The sequence below is a fragment of the Grampus griseus genome (genome assembly GCF_964374135.1).
Source record: "Grampus griseus genome assembly, chromosome: 14".
NCBI lineage: Eukaryota > Metazoa > Chordata > Mammalia > Artiodactyla > Delphinidae > Grampus > Grampus griseus.
Window position 1 is genome coordinate 83,925,732 of NC_139008.1, and position 13,519 is coordinate 83,939,250.

The 13,519-nt window shown below is 48.5% G+C and overlaps 1 protein-coding gene across 1 annotated transcript in view; it reads right to left on the bottom strand.

Annotated features, from left to right (window-relative positions):
* The window catches only part of LOC309832788 (serine/threonine-protein phosphatase 4 regulatory subunit 1-like), a gene marked incomplete at its 5' end in the record, with an annotated part of 65,186 nt that overhangs the window by 2,913 nt on the left and 48,754 nt on the right, over positions 1 to 13,519 (bottom strand). The window contains 10 exon segments of the mRNA XM_082670754.1: positions 999 to 1,133; positions 1,925 to 2,045; positions 4,217 to 4,317; positions 5,500 to 5,661; positions 5,927 to 5,965; positions 5,969 to 6,106; positions 6,979 to 7,074; positions 10,192 to 10,301; positions 10,304 to 10,384; positions 12,351 to 12,802. Coding sequence (XP_082526880.1) covers positions 999 to 1,133; positions 1,925 to 2,045; positions 4,217 to 4,317; positions 5,500 to 5,661; positions 5,927 to 5,965; positions 5,969 to 6,106; positions 6,979 to 7,074; positions 10,192 to 10,301; positions 10,304 to 10,384; positions 12,351 to 12,802 — 1,435 coding nt within the window.

Below are 13,519 nucleotides of genomic sequence, written 5' to 3' on the forward strand. Positions count from 1 at the left end.
TGGCCAAAGTACCCCTGTGATACCCCTGCGGGCCTACAGGGGGCCCTGGTGAGTTCCTCAGTAGGGAGGCCGGGTGGTTCCGGGGGAGGGAAAGGGGGCTGCTGCGGGGCCAGGGCTCAGGTAGAGCCCCATCACAGATTTACTGTGTTACTGACAAAGCCGGGTGACAAGTACGTGCAGGTTCATTCTACTGTTCCCTCTACCTTTGTATATGATAGACCGTGTGCATGAGGAGAAGTTAAAACTGTTAAAATAACAGTTCAGCAGAAAGAAAATCATGGCTTTACACTTCCTGGGTGACCCTGAGCAAGTTACCTAACCTCTCTGGGCTCCAACTCCTTCAGCTAGAACAACTGGTCTAAAAGTACATGGGTGCACTGAGCTCAACACCTGGCAGACCTTACTGTTAGGAGCAGGTGTAGGACGAGATGCCCCGCACATGGAGGCGATCCAAAATGACAGCCGTCCTCCCCAGCCAGACATAAATCATGCCCTCACTTCCAAGATGCTAAGTAGAGAGGGCGATCTGAGGGGTTGACCTTCACCTGAAAGAGACGAAAGGTCCCCGAGCTGCCCCACTGCTGTGCCCCTCACCCCACCTTCCTCCCTCCCTACTGCGGCGGGCGCAGTGAGGAGCAGCCCTGCGCTGGACATGACGGGAGCACGGTCTGGGCCTGGCCCCCACCTACCTGGATGGAAAGTGCCGGCGAGCAGGGGGTTGTTCCTCTTCCGTCCCCAGCATCTAGAGCAGGCCTGGCACACAGTAGGTGCTCAGTCACTATGCATAGGATGACTGCACAGAAGGGCTGGGTAACCCTGGGCAAGTCCCTTTTCCAAACTGGCTTGTCACAATCTCCTGTGAGATAAGGGGGTTCGGTCCGCTGCTCCCCCGGTTCCTGGCTAGTCCTCCGGGGCTGAGATTCTTTGCCTGGTGCTGTGTGTTGATATCACACGGCAAACGTATGTCAGGGTAGATGCTCCCCCCAGGCCCTGCTAACCTGACAAATGAAAGCAAACGCTTGCCTTCCGACCCACTTAGAACAGTGCCGGAACCTTAGGATGAGTTCATTGATGAAATTTAACCCCAATGCACTTTCACTGTTGGAATAGAACTTCTGCAGAATTGCTACAACCTGTGAAAAATATTAGAAGAGCGAATTTAGAATGCTGCCATCTACTTGGATTATGACTACTACTCTACACGGAAACTAGACATTTTGATGCACCCTTCCACCTTTAAGACGAATTTATAAGCACGCGAGAAAGTCATTTTTGTCACAGTGATCATTAGAATACAGAGGAAAAAAGATGTTTAAATATATGGTGATACACACACACTCACACCCATAAAACCCTTCATAAAATGAAATGTAAAAAGGGACTGGCATTAGAAAAATACATTATTCTTAAGATTCCAAAGTTTAGAAAATGTCCCCTTGCATAACAACTAAATCATTACCTTTCAGAACATGTCATTTTTATAAAATTTTAGCACCATCAGAGTACCTTAGTAAATATTTTCAAATGAGAATTTTTTTCCTCAGTATTCAGCTGGTACAAGCCCACATAAAACAGGTTCGGCTTTTCTTTGCTGGAGTTTTTGCTCACTAACTACTTTTCCACAAAACCGTGCTGGAGAGTCAACCCAATCTGTGTTGAAAAGAAACACTCAGCCACTGTTTAAAGAGTTTCATACATAAGGCGATTTATCCACAATTTTCATCACTCAAGTATACTGCTTAACAAAAGAGCTATCTTACATACTGATAAAACTATAATACAGTTCCTAATTTCAAAACTTAAAAGCTGCTTTCATGGGTAAATGGACAAATTAAGCCCAGAAAAAATAAAAAAGTTAAAATGGAAGAAACATAAATATTCCTTTTTCTAAAAATCATAAACAGAAAAGGTCATGATTCCTTACTAGCTTGAAGGAGATCCACCGAACTTCAGAAACTTTATCTGCACACAACTTTAAGGCAATATGCACGAAATAATCATAAACAGCATTGGGATTATAGAGTTCCAAAATCACTATCAGCTGTCTGAAATTTAAAAAAAGAAAGAAAGAAAGAAATTGTTTGGGGGGTGAAAAACACATTATCAACCTCTCTTTATTCTCGTTTCATTTTATAGATAAAAATAGCCAGGCTGGGAGATCAACGGAAGCAGAAAGCTGAGTGAAAATGGCCACGCAAAGAAAATTGGGGGAAAAAATCTTAACTCTTCATCTCTCTCTCACACACAAATCAAACAGAAAGGAAATAAATTAAACTTTGTAAAACACAGGCTGAGAAATTTATGAATAGGGATTCAATATTTCAACTTTAGGTTATCAGTTCGAAAGCACATAAAACTTTAAAAATCAGATAACATAAAAATAGCCAGGACGCCGAAGTTCCCAAAGATCGCCAGATCAAGGGAAAACACATGAGATTTCACTGTCTCCACGGTGCTCCTGACGCTGCAAATTAAATTTTCTGCTTTTGCTGGCCGGCTCACGCACTGTTCACGAGCCTTGTTCAATCCAACAAGTTCCACCTGGAGAGAACGGGAGCACGAGCTCTTTACTCCCAGGGAAAAATTCATAAGATGGCTGGTGGGAAAAACCTACTACCAAAGCTTTCACTGTTTTCTAAACGGCGAAGGGGAGAAGGGTATGAAAATAAATGGCATTATTTCCACACTGGCAAAAGAAAGGAAATGAAAAAGAGATTGGAAGGAAGCTAGAACCAAAAGCCAGGGGTGCCGGTGAATACGTTCATATCAAAAAGCACTGTTTTCAGAAAAGTGATACCAATATCGTGGGCATGGAAGCACAGAATTCGTATCAGTGGCTTTGGCTTCAATAACCATGGCAGAGATGTTAGTTAGATAGCCCGCGCTCGGAGACAACGCCGTCGGGCGAAGCGAGCCAAGCCGAGCCAAGCCGGCCCGGCCCGGCCCGGCCCGGCCCGGCCCCGGCAAGCAGGTCATCGCAGCCGGCACCGGCTCCGGCTCCACACCGTCCCCGTCGCTGGTCCCGGGTCCCGGGAAGCTGGTCAGCCGGTCCCCAGGCCCGAATCCATCCCCGGCCTCCGGCCCCAACCCCGTCCCGGGGTCCCCAGTGTCCGGTTCCATTCCCATCCCCGGCCCCGACCCCATCTCCATCCCCATCCCCATCCCCATCCCCGGGAAGCAGATCCGCCCGGCCCGAGACGGACCTCGCCGAGTTCCTGCACTCAGCCGCTAGAGGGCGCGATGCCTTCATGGAAAAAAACGTGGGCCTGTTTTTCCTCGGTTCTCTGAGAACACACGCCGGGAACATGGCATAATGACTGAAACCTCAATCTCTCAAATTAAGCATAATGATTAAGGATCACAGCAAAGAGAAAATCTTTCAGTTTGCCCCTGGCATAGGCCAAATCATATCCTGAAGAGCCGCAAAAGCCTGATGGATTTCTACAGGGAAGACAATTGTTTGAGAGATTTCCAGTTGAGGGCAAGAAAAATGAAAACTAGAGATACTGAAATAAATCTCGACAAGGTGAAAACTAAAACCCAAACAACAACACCACAAACAAATCCACTCGATACTGCGGAAAGCACATTATACACCTCGGGACGGAGAATTATTTAAAGTGACACTTTCACTCTTTTAGAATCACTAAAACCTTGAACATTCCTCCTGCTGGCACAAAATGGGGAATTAAATAACTCCTTCACACACAAAATGATGTACAGATCTGAGCCACCTTGGGGGACGTTTTTATTAAATAATCGCTTCATCTGGGTTAGACCTTTTCATATCTCTCACTGTAACATAATTTTCCTTAGTGGCTGAAGTGTATAAACTGCGCTGTGCCCTTACACAGAGGGCTACACTCAGAATGTTCAAGAAAGCTTTGGCAAAAACTGCTCCGATAAATAGGAAAATATTGAAGAGCGGGTGATTCATCTTTCATTTGGTTCAAATAAATTGGCTTACAGAACAGCACAACACTCTAATTCCAAAGTGACTCTCGCCCTGCCTGCCTCTGAAAATGAATGTCTCCCCAGAGACTGTGGTATTTGTAACTTAGAGCTTTGGAATTCATTTTATCCCTTAATAAAAACATAATCTCTTTATCCAAAAGAACACTCCTACTGCTACTTTAGAAATCAATTATAAGGTAGGGAAATTAAGAATTATTCCATCTAGCTTGCCTTCTCATAACCCCAAACAGGCTTTACTTACTCTGTCAGTCCATATCGAAACCTCCAATTCCTGCTGTTATCGGTCACTACAAATTCTTGAAGCTGATAAAGATATTCTCTCCTCTTGTCTTCATGAAGCAACTATTTTTTAAGAATGCATATATAAATAAAAATATATAATCCTTCAAAATGTCCCCAAATAGACTGTTTTATTATACTTCAGGTTATACATTTGTCACCGGCCAGAACCGTGCCTTTCCCTGATGCCTTGCACTCCATTACCCAGTGTGGCTGTGAATTAGCTTTGCTGTTAACAGACGTCCAACGCATCCCTGACTGCTTCCAATCTTTCTCCCCTGGTTCGTGTATGTGCTTGTGTGTTTCTACACGCCCCCTACTCATCCTTCTTTCACAATTTCCTGCCTGAAAAAAAACCAAGCATGTGTGTGCTTGGAAGATAATGCCCCGCTGCTTCCCAGGGAGGTGGCACTGCTCGTGTGCTCCTGCACCAGACAGGAAAATCTCCGGCGATGCGGCACGCGCCAGACTCCGTCAAGGGCAGCTCCTGGTCATGTGGACGCGAGTAATTAGTTTCTCTAGGTCATTTTTAAACTCTTAGTTTTACGCTCATCGTTCCTCTGGGGCGGGGGCGGGCGGGGGGAAGGCAAGAAGGGAAGCAGCAACATCTTGCAAGAAAGAGCCCTTCGTGCAGAATTGAGATTGGATTTCAGCTGGCTCTTCCCTTAGGTGACCCCGGGCAAGTCACACGCCACCCGGGAGCCCGGTTCCTTCTTTCTCAAGAGTGTGCTGGGCCATCTGTCTACCATCCTCCATACAATTAGAACTCTAAGGGACGGGAAGATTAGGAGGAAAGATAAAAATATTTACCCGTCACCGAAAGAATGCCCACTTTAAGATTTTGGATGCCATGCTTCAACTGAAGAGACCCAGACAGCTGTCTCTGGTTTTTATTCCACTGATACTTTACATATCCAGGGTTTTAAAAAATTGTATTGGGACTTCCCTGGTGGTCCAGTGGTTAAGAATCCACCTTCAGGCGCAGGGGATGCGGATTCGATCCCTGGTCGGGGAACTAAGATCCCACACGCGCAGGGCAACTAAGCCCTCACCCGCAACTACTGAGCCCGCGCACTCTGGAGCCCATGTGCCACAACTAGAGAAGCCGGGCACTGCAACAAAGAGCCCACACGCCGCAAAGAAAGATCCCGTGTGCTGCAACTATGACCCGACACAGCCAAATAAATATATAAAAATTGTATTGAAGAGGGGAGATTTGTTTTTTGTTTTAATCCTTCTTCCTACCTTTAGAAAGTCATACAGGTGTTTCAGAACTCCTATGCGTACTTCATCCAGGTCCTTTAAAAATCCACTGAAGATGGGCAGCAGGTTGGCAGCCGTGCACTGATCCCCAAGGATCACAGCCAGCTCGTGGATGGAGAAGGCTAAGGTCTGACGGACCTTCCACTGGGGGTGCGCAGAGACATACGGACCACAAAAGGCAAGCATAATTCAGTGTTATCGAGAGCATAAGTGGCATTTGTGGAGCCAAACTGATACTGCCAGGGGTTGACCACTTAAAGCTTCATTTGATCAGAGACCAGTAAACAAGCCAATGGCGGCCACATAAAATACAGGTCAGCGAGCAGCCCTGCCGCAGCTTCCCGTTCTCCCTAATTAGATGACCCACCCTATTCTGTGCCTGCCCCTGAAAAGGCTCCTTTTACCTCACGTCGGAAGCCAGCGTCTCGTACGTATCTTTCAGGCAGTGTCAATTCTGCCTGCCCAGTGTCAGCGCCACCCCCAGGAGGCTGTAGGCACAGTGTTTGGCGATGTCGGTATCGACGGTCTGGGTTCGAGCTGGGTCAATCATGGACACGTACTGATCTAGCAGGGGCTGAGGTATTATATCCTGAGAAACAGGAGAGAAAGGGAACCATCATGCTTGCAGTAGAGAAGGAGAACACTCATGAAAGACGAGGACATTGGAACCTGGAGGTGAAAACAGCAAAGCGGGGGTATAAGAGGAACAAGAGGCCTTCCCAAAGCTCGGGGCTCTGGATTGCACGAACTTCTTGTTCAGCATGTAGTGAGTCAGCTTGGTCTTAAGTTAAAGCAGTGGCCACGCTCATCTTTTCTAAATTGGTCCAACACTGGATATCACAGAGCACAGTCTAGAATATCAACGTTTGGCTGGTCTGGTACACGCAGCTCTGGAGAATGCAAACTAGCTCCTCTTTTCTTATTAACTGCCCCCAGCACCTATGGCCAGAGCCACTGCACTCTGCTCACTACTACCTTTTTCCAACTGATGGGATACTGCCTTCATAAGACATCACCCACTTACCTTTTTCTCTGCAAGGACGAGGGGATACAATAATTAAAAACCCTTAAGAGAACTGCCATAGCACTAGAAGCTAATCCACAAGACAGAACAAAACCAAACACAGTTCAACAAAGGAAGCTGTCGAAAACTTTTCAGACAAAGAAAGGAGCTAAATGGCTTGTGTAAACAGACACTACATATTAACGTACACATGCCAAATTCTCTTCTCACCTTTGATCTGCTTTATTAAAATACCTTCGAGACTGTTCAGAAGACTTTAAACAACACTTGAGAATTTACTTTTTTTCAGTTAGAGAGGAAATATCAGCAACACAGATTATGAACTAAGATATGTCATTAATCCTGATGCAAGAAAAACGTTTGGTTCCAACAGCCGTTCTTAAACTTAACTTCCAGAAAATGCAGTTCTGAGTTGCTTTTCTTTTCAAGGAACGAACCTGCGATTTAGATTTATCCTCTTCAAGTGGGCTGCAGCCATGCCTCTGGTCAGTCTCCAAATGGCCACTGGTTCCACTGCCAGGTTCACCTGGACCCTGCAGAGTTGATCGGGCACATTACCAACGTGGTCCAAAGGAGGAAGCTGTCCTACCACTCCCTCTTCAAAGAATCCTCTTTCAAGGCCAAAAGTGACTTCTGCAGACCAAGACCAGAGCTCCCCTGAAGACACTGGTGTCCCTCCAGATGTGAAAAAATACATTTGCACAGTTGTATATGATACCATATAGGTCAGTCATTTCAAGTGCATTTTAATTTCAAGACTGCTGGAGGCCCTTACAAAAGACAGGCTCTTGTTGGTGAGTACCAACAACTCGAGTCTGTATTTACCCTTCTTTAGGTCCCAGGGTCCCCAGTGTGGTTAGCTGATGCCCTTAGGTAACGGTCGCATGTTTAAAGCAGAGGCCACTCCGGAAGGCAGGGCGAGGTCTGCAAGAAATGGTGAAGAGCACCTGCAGCATTTCTCAGGGATGAGACAGTACAGTGCTCTGGACTCCAGACAGAGGATGGAGAGGCGGGGGGCTGGGGGGACCCATTTAATCTGAGTGAAAAGATGTGGCTGATGGAAGGGTATTTAGAAAACTGTTCTCAATTTTCACATGTACAAATACCTCTAATGTTTGCTGATGAACCTTTACATTAGGTTAACAATTAAAATGAGCTGGACCATCCAGCGGTGACATATTGGTCTCTGGTCATTGATTAACATTAACTGAGATGGACCTGACCTTCTCCTTCAACCATAACACGGATTTTCCTACTTGCACTTGAAATGTCATACTGTCTACCAGCTTAATGGATTCTGACAAATCAGCTCGATATATGATCCAGGAAGTCGATTAATACACCGATAGATGCTTCGCTTGCTCTGAGGCACGCTACCAGAACCTTCAATTCCCAAGGTTTGCACTGAAATGTACTGCTTATTTTAACAGAGGACATGATAAAACAGAAATATTTTGGTATGATAACCTAGGACCCCAGTTTTTCCAAGTTAATAAATTCATATAGATTAATAAATAATACAGCGTTGTTCTCCTTCTAGGAATTAACTTTATGCCAAAGTCTTCAGTGCCGTAGTTACATACAGCACTTATTCCAGGAGCCAAGGTTTACTTAAGGTTTAAGTAAACCACCCAAGTCAAGGCAACCCCAGAGGGAATTGGGAGGTCATTTCCCCAGAAAACTACCTGGCAGTCGAAAGAGACAAGTGGGAAGAAACAGGCCCCTCCTTCCCCTGGGCATCTCGGGACCAAGCTGGTGCGTGAAGATGGCGGAGTGGGAGCTGGACCAAGGTCAACGCAAGGGCCAAGGGCGAGCAGCCTCCCAGCCTCACCTCCTCTTCTGTCCTCATGGCTTAAGCTCTGAGTTTTTTTGTTCTTTTTCCTTCTTTTGCAACTAGAGGCATCCTGCCCGATCCCTTAGGAACCTAAGAGTCAAATTCAAGAGCCCTGACATCCATCGCCATAAACCAAAAGCCCAATTATACAGGCCCCTTTAAGATCCTTCGCTCAAGACAGCCAACCTGGAGGAATCTGTTCTCTCTTTTCCTTTTTCACTTCTGCACATGACAGAGAAGCCCGAATCCCACCACATCTCCCACCGCGGTAAACGTGACCACGCCTTTCCACTCAACACAGGTGGTTTTCATACTCCAGGTAACAAAGGTAACAACGTGAGCTTTCGTGCCTATTTTTTGAAGCAAATCAGCAAAACAGGATATCATCTCATTCCCTACTAATCAAAGGCAACCTTAATAACCCTTGAACATTTTATATTCAGGCTTTTTTAATTCGTCGTTTGTTTAGCTTCACTGGAGCAGACCAAGGGGGTAAAAGGAGGTGATAAGTTCGTTTAATCACGGACGTCAAAATATAAACCGTGTGAATGGAGAAACAATTGGTATTCTGACCCTGGAGACCACAAGTTTAAAGAGATTCTCCATCGTGGCACATGAAAATGAGAGGGTGCCCACACATCGTGACTTTATGATCATAGACCCCTTGCTAATTTTAATTTGCTAGTCTCACCACTACCTGTGAAGGACCCCAACTCAAAGGGGTCCATGTGCGAGTTTAGTAGGAATTAGGAAGGCATCAGAGCCTCCTACCACGAGCGAGCTGGAAAGCTAGAGAAACTCAAGGTGAGAAATAAGTGCCAGGCTTCCTTTTCGCCCCAAACACGGAGTCCCAGCCTCACGGGGGCTGGTTCCAGACTAGAGGAGAAACAGTAGTGAGCTACTTGTCTCCTCAAAATCGCCCCTCCAAGGGCTTCCCTGGTGGCGCAGTGGTTGAGAGTCTGCCTGCCAACGCAGGGGACACAGGTTCGTGCCCCGGTCCGGGAAGATCCCACATGCCGCGGAGCAGCTGGGTCCGTGAGCCATGGCCGCTGAGCCTGCGCGTCTGGAGCCTGTGCTCCGCAACGGGAGAGGCCACAACAGTGAGAGGCCCGCGTACCGGGGGAAAAAAAAAAAAAATCTCCCCTCCAAGAAACGGCATCCAGCATCACTCCTGAGCAAGCATGGGTTAAAGGAGGCCCACGGGACGGGCTGGAGGTAAGGCACAATCTCAAAGGTCACTGTCAACTTTACATTCTAGGAGTTGCGTGAATTCACCTCCCCTTGCTACTGAAAGATATAGGCGTCGGTTTAGCAGTGAAATAGAGCATTTAGACGGTTAATCCCCCCAAAGAACCAGGTTGTCTTTGGAGAAGAGGGAAGGTGCTTTTGGTCTCCCCACGTTTGTTTTTTTCTTTTTTTTTTTTTGCGGTACGCGGGCCCCTCACTGTTGTGGCCTCTCTCGTTGCAGAGCACAGGCTCAGGACGCGCAGGCTCAGCGGCCATGGCTCACGGGCCCAGCCGCTCCGCGGCATGTGGGATCTTCCCGGACCGGGGCACGAACCCGTGTCCCCTGCATTGGCAGGCAGACCCTCAACCACTGCGCCAGCAGGGAAGCCCCCCCACGTTTGTTTTGTGGAGGAGAATCGGGGTTATCAATCACCTGATTGATTCGTTGTCTAGTTATCCAAAACATGACCTTAAGAATAAAATTAAATGTGCCATTTATCAATTCTGCCAGGATATATTAATAAAAGAAAACGCAGCTGCGTGATTTCTGTCACATCCTCGCTGGCTGAGGGAGAGGGCAAAGACTCACTGTGCTTTGTAACGTCCTGGCCGCGGCGAGCTCACTCTGCGGGGGTGAAGCCGCCGGGGCCGGCTGACTGCCAGAGGCTGGGCTGGGATCTGAACTGGACGCCTCCTTGAGCCCTCCGTCGGCGGGCGCTCGGGCTCATTCACAGAGTCTAGCTGTGCGGCAACCAGTGCAGCTGACAACACCTGAACTGGAGCTGCAGGAAGAGAAGTTCCAGGAATTTGAATAACTTTATTTGGTTTGCAGGGATTGACTCACAACGTGGACGCACCGCACAAGCCCTCCCCTTCCGGAAGTCGGGCGCCCGGCGCGAGCTCTCACCGAGGTGCTGATGTTTACGGCCATTACCTTTATTCCAACTAACTGCCAGCCACACACAGAGTGTCCGACCTGAACTCGAAAAGCCTCAGTTAGGAAAATCAGAGTCCAATCCCATCACCTTCCACAGAAAGACAACGCGATGCTCCTGAACGCTGCTGTCTGGGAGGCCCAGCAACATGGGGGGGGGGGGTCCCATCCCCCATTTATAAACCAGGGCGGCCGTTGCTCTGCCACACGCACGCGCGTGCTGGGATCAATCCATCCCCGTCCACACCGACGAGTAAAGACCGCGTTCACCCAGCCCCGAGCGCTACTCGTTCTTTCTGTCCACAGCACGGCTATTCGAGACTCTCCTAACAGTGAAGATGACATAGTTCACATGCCTTTCTGTAAAAAAACAAACTGATGTTTCCATGTCTCCAGCCTCCAAACACACACACACACACACACACACACACACACAGTACTGCCTGCATCCTGTTTCCTACTAGTTCAATTCAACAAGAGTCCTTAAAATGTTTAGAGCCTACAAGGGCTCCCCACTGGGCCCAGGGCAAGGTGCCACCTCCTTAGCGCACCCGAGGCCCTTTCCAGGGGTCTGAGTGACATTTTCAGCCATGGCCAGTTCACAATTACCCAACGGGTAGTTTATTTCTCAGTCTTCTGGGGTCCCAGATCCCTCTGAGTGCTGATGAAAGCCGCAGGTCCTTCCTTACAAAGAAGTTAAGTCTGCATATGCACACGATTTCAGGAAACTGGAAGGAACCTCTGAAACTCAACCCTCGACTTCTCGAGACGATGGAGTCCTGGCCGTCGCCTAAAGCCTAAAGCCCACGTCAAATGTCAGCTGCTCTGCAAGGTCTTCTCCCAGATGCTTCCTCCGCCCGCAGGCCGGACTGGCTTCCTGCCCTGCGTGCCCACCCCTGCCCCAGCCCGTGCCACTGCCTATGCCGGGTGGTTGTTTCCATGATCCCCTCAACCAGCCCTATGGGCTTCACGTGTCGGGCGTTACTGCCCCAGCACCCAGCCCGGGTCCGAGCACTGAAGAAGGCAGCTTTAGAAATGTGTTTTCCAAAAACAAACCTTTGTCTATAACAATTAGAAGCGATATGTTACATGTGCTCATTCCTTCAGCAAACACTGACTTAATTTCCTTTATAAATTTAAAGACAAAGAATAATCACAGGGCTGACTGGATTTTCACATTTCCTTTCCCGAAAGCTTCACAAATCTTTGCCCGGCAACGGCAGCAAGTGTTGTTTTTTTCCAATTTCCCCAACTCAAGGAAGAATACAAATACCGCCCCGTTTAGAGAAAGAAGAGGCATGGTGATGGATCTGGACTGCAAGCCCTGGCTCCCAGATCAGACGCTCTGTGGGAACACTGGTCACAAAATGAAAAATACCCCAAAGGAGAAGTTGTGCTCCTCCTGGCTGTACAAAGGGAAAGACCTTAAGCTTCAGGTGAGTTAACAGGCTCCAAAAGGAGCACCCTCCTTGGCTGTTCGTAGCTAGAAAGGGCTTTGTCACACGGCGAGAGACAGAACCGTGTCCAAGGAGCTAATAAAACTTCCACCGCTCCAGACACGCCCGAGAACTAGCCGCTTCTATCTGAGAACCGGGTCACACGGCTGAAAAGCAAGGAGGCAAAACCCTCGCAGAGACCTGCAACAGCAGGATCCCCGGCGTGAGGGCTGTGCGGAGACTGGGCCAGGCGCCCCCGTGGTGGGTGCGCAGGGTCGATCGAGGGAAGTACGCACACGTGGACAGCCACACGGGCCCGGCTGACACACAATCCAGAAAGATCCCGTTTTCTCTTTCATTACCGTGGACAACAGCTACCTTGCACACCTGGATCGTTCATCACATGCTCCTGCAAACCATCCAGGACTCTCTGAATCTCGCTCCTAGCCACACAGCTCCTATGCACGGCCTCGGGTGTGCCGCCACCTTCCTCCTGCGGGCCAGCCTCGCTCAGGAGCAGCTCTAAGTCCTTGCTTATGTCAGGGAGAGGAGTTCGCCAATAAAGGAAATTATTGAAAACGTCCTCAGGATGCCCCAGGCGGGCCCAGGAGTCTGGTCCAGGTTGGCTGTTGACGGGGAGGTCGTTAATACTGGGGAGCTTCGTGGCCTCGGGGGAAAGCCTGGTCACCTCGGCTCCAGCCAAGACAGAGTCTTCCGTTGGCTTCTCCGTCAGGCCATTGGAGGAGCTACTGACGCACGGAAAATTGCTGGTGTCCGTGGATGTGTCTTCCATGGGTAGAGCTGGCTCTGTCTGGCCTGGCTTTGTTGAACTAGTTTAAATTGAGGGAAGCAAATTTTTAGCACCGTGCAATAGACTGGAAGTAAAATGGGGAAACATCAGACCCCCATCCTTGCGAAGCCGGTCCTCCTCTCTACCTCGCTACCCAACCTCCCGTGTCTTCCGGTGCCAGAAGTTAATAACCTCACGGAGGATAAGAGGTCCAATCGGTACCCTCTGCCCCACTGGGAATATTAAAGCACTGAAAATGCCACAGGAAGGTTCACCCAATCCCTCCATTATATTCAAGTGGTGCACCAGCCCTGGCTTCCACGGGCACCCTTCCGTGGCGAGACTTCACGCACTTACTGCTCATCAGTACCTCCACCGGGGGCAGGCATTAGAAAATAAAAGGCGCTAGAGCTGCTAAGAACTGGCTATTGGTGAACCACTTGGAAAGTCCTGATGAGGAAGATGTGGCACAGAGGCCTGACCTTCAGCAAGAACTCAATGCATTTTGGTGGAGAAAGATGGAGAGAAGGATGCACCCATCTTACGAAGCATCTGTGCCATCCGAGATGTGAATCACCTCCTCTCACACGGCTGAGGAGGAATATTCGCAATGGAGAGATGCTTGTAAACTACCTCGCGTGGCCTGCTTAGTACGTACCCATCGTCTTCCGAGGAAACAGGAAAAAACCCGAGATCAATCACTAGGACTTACTAGAAGAACAGTGTGGGCCTACTAACGGTGAGCCAGGAATGTCAC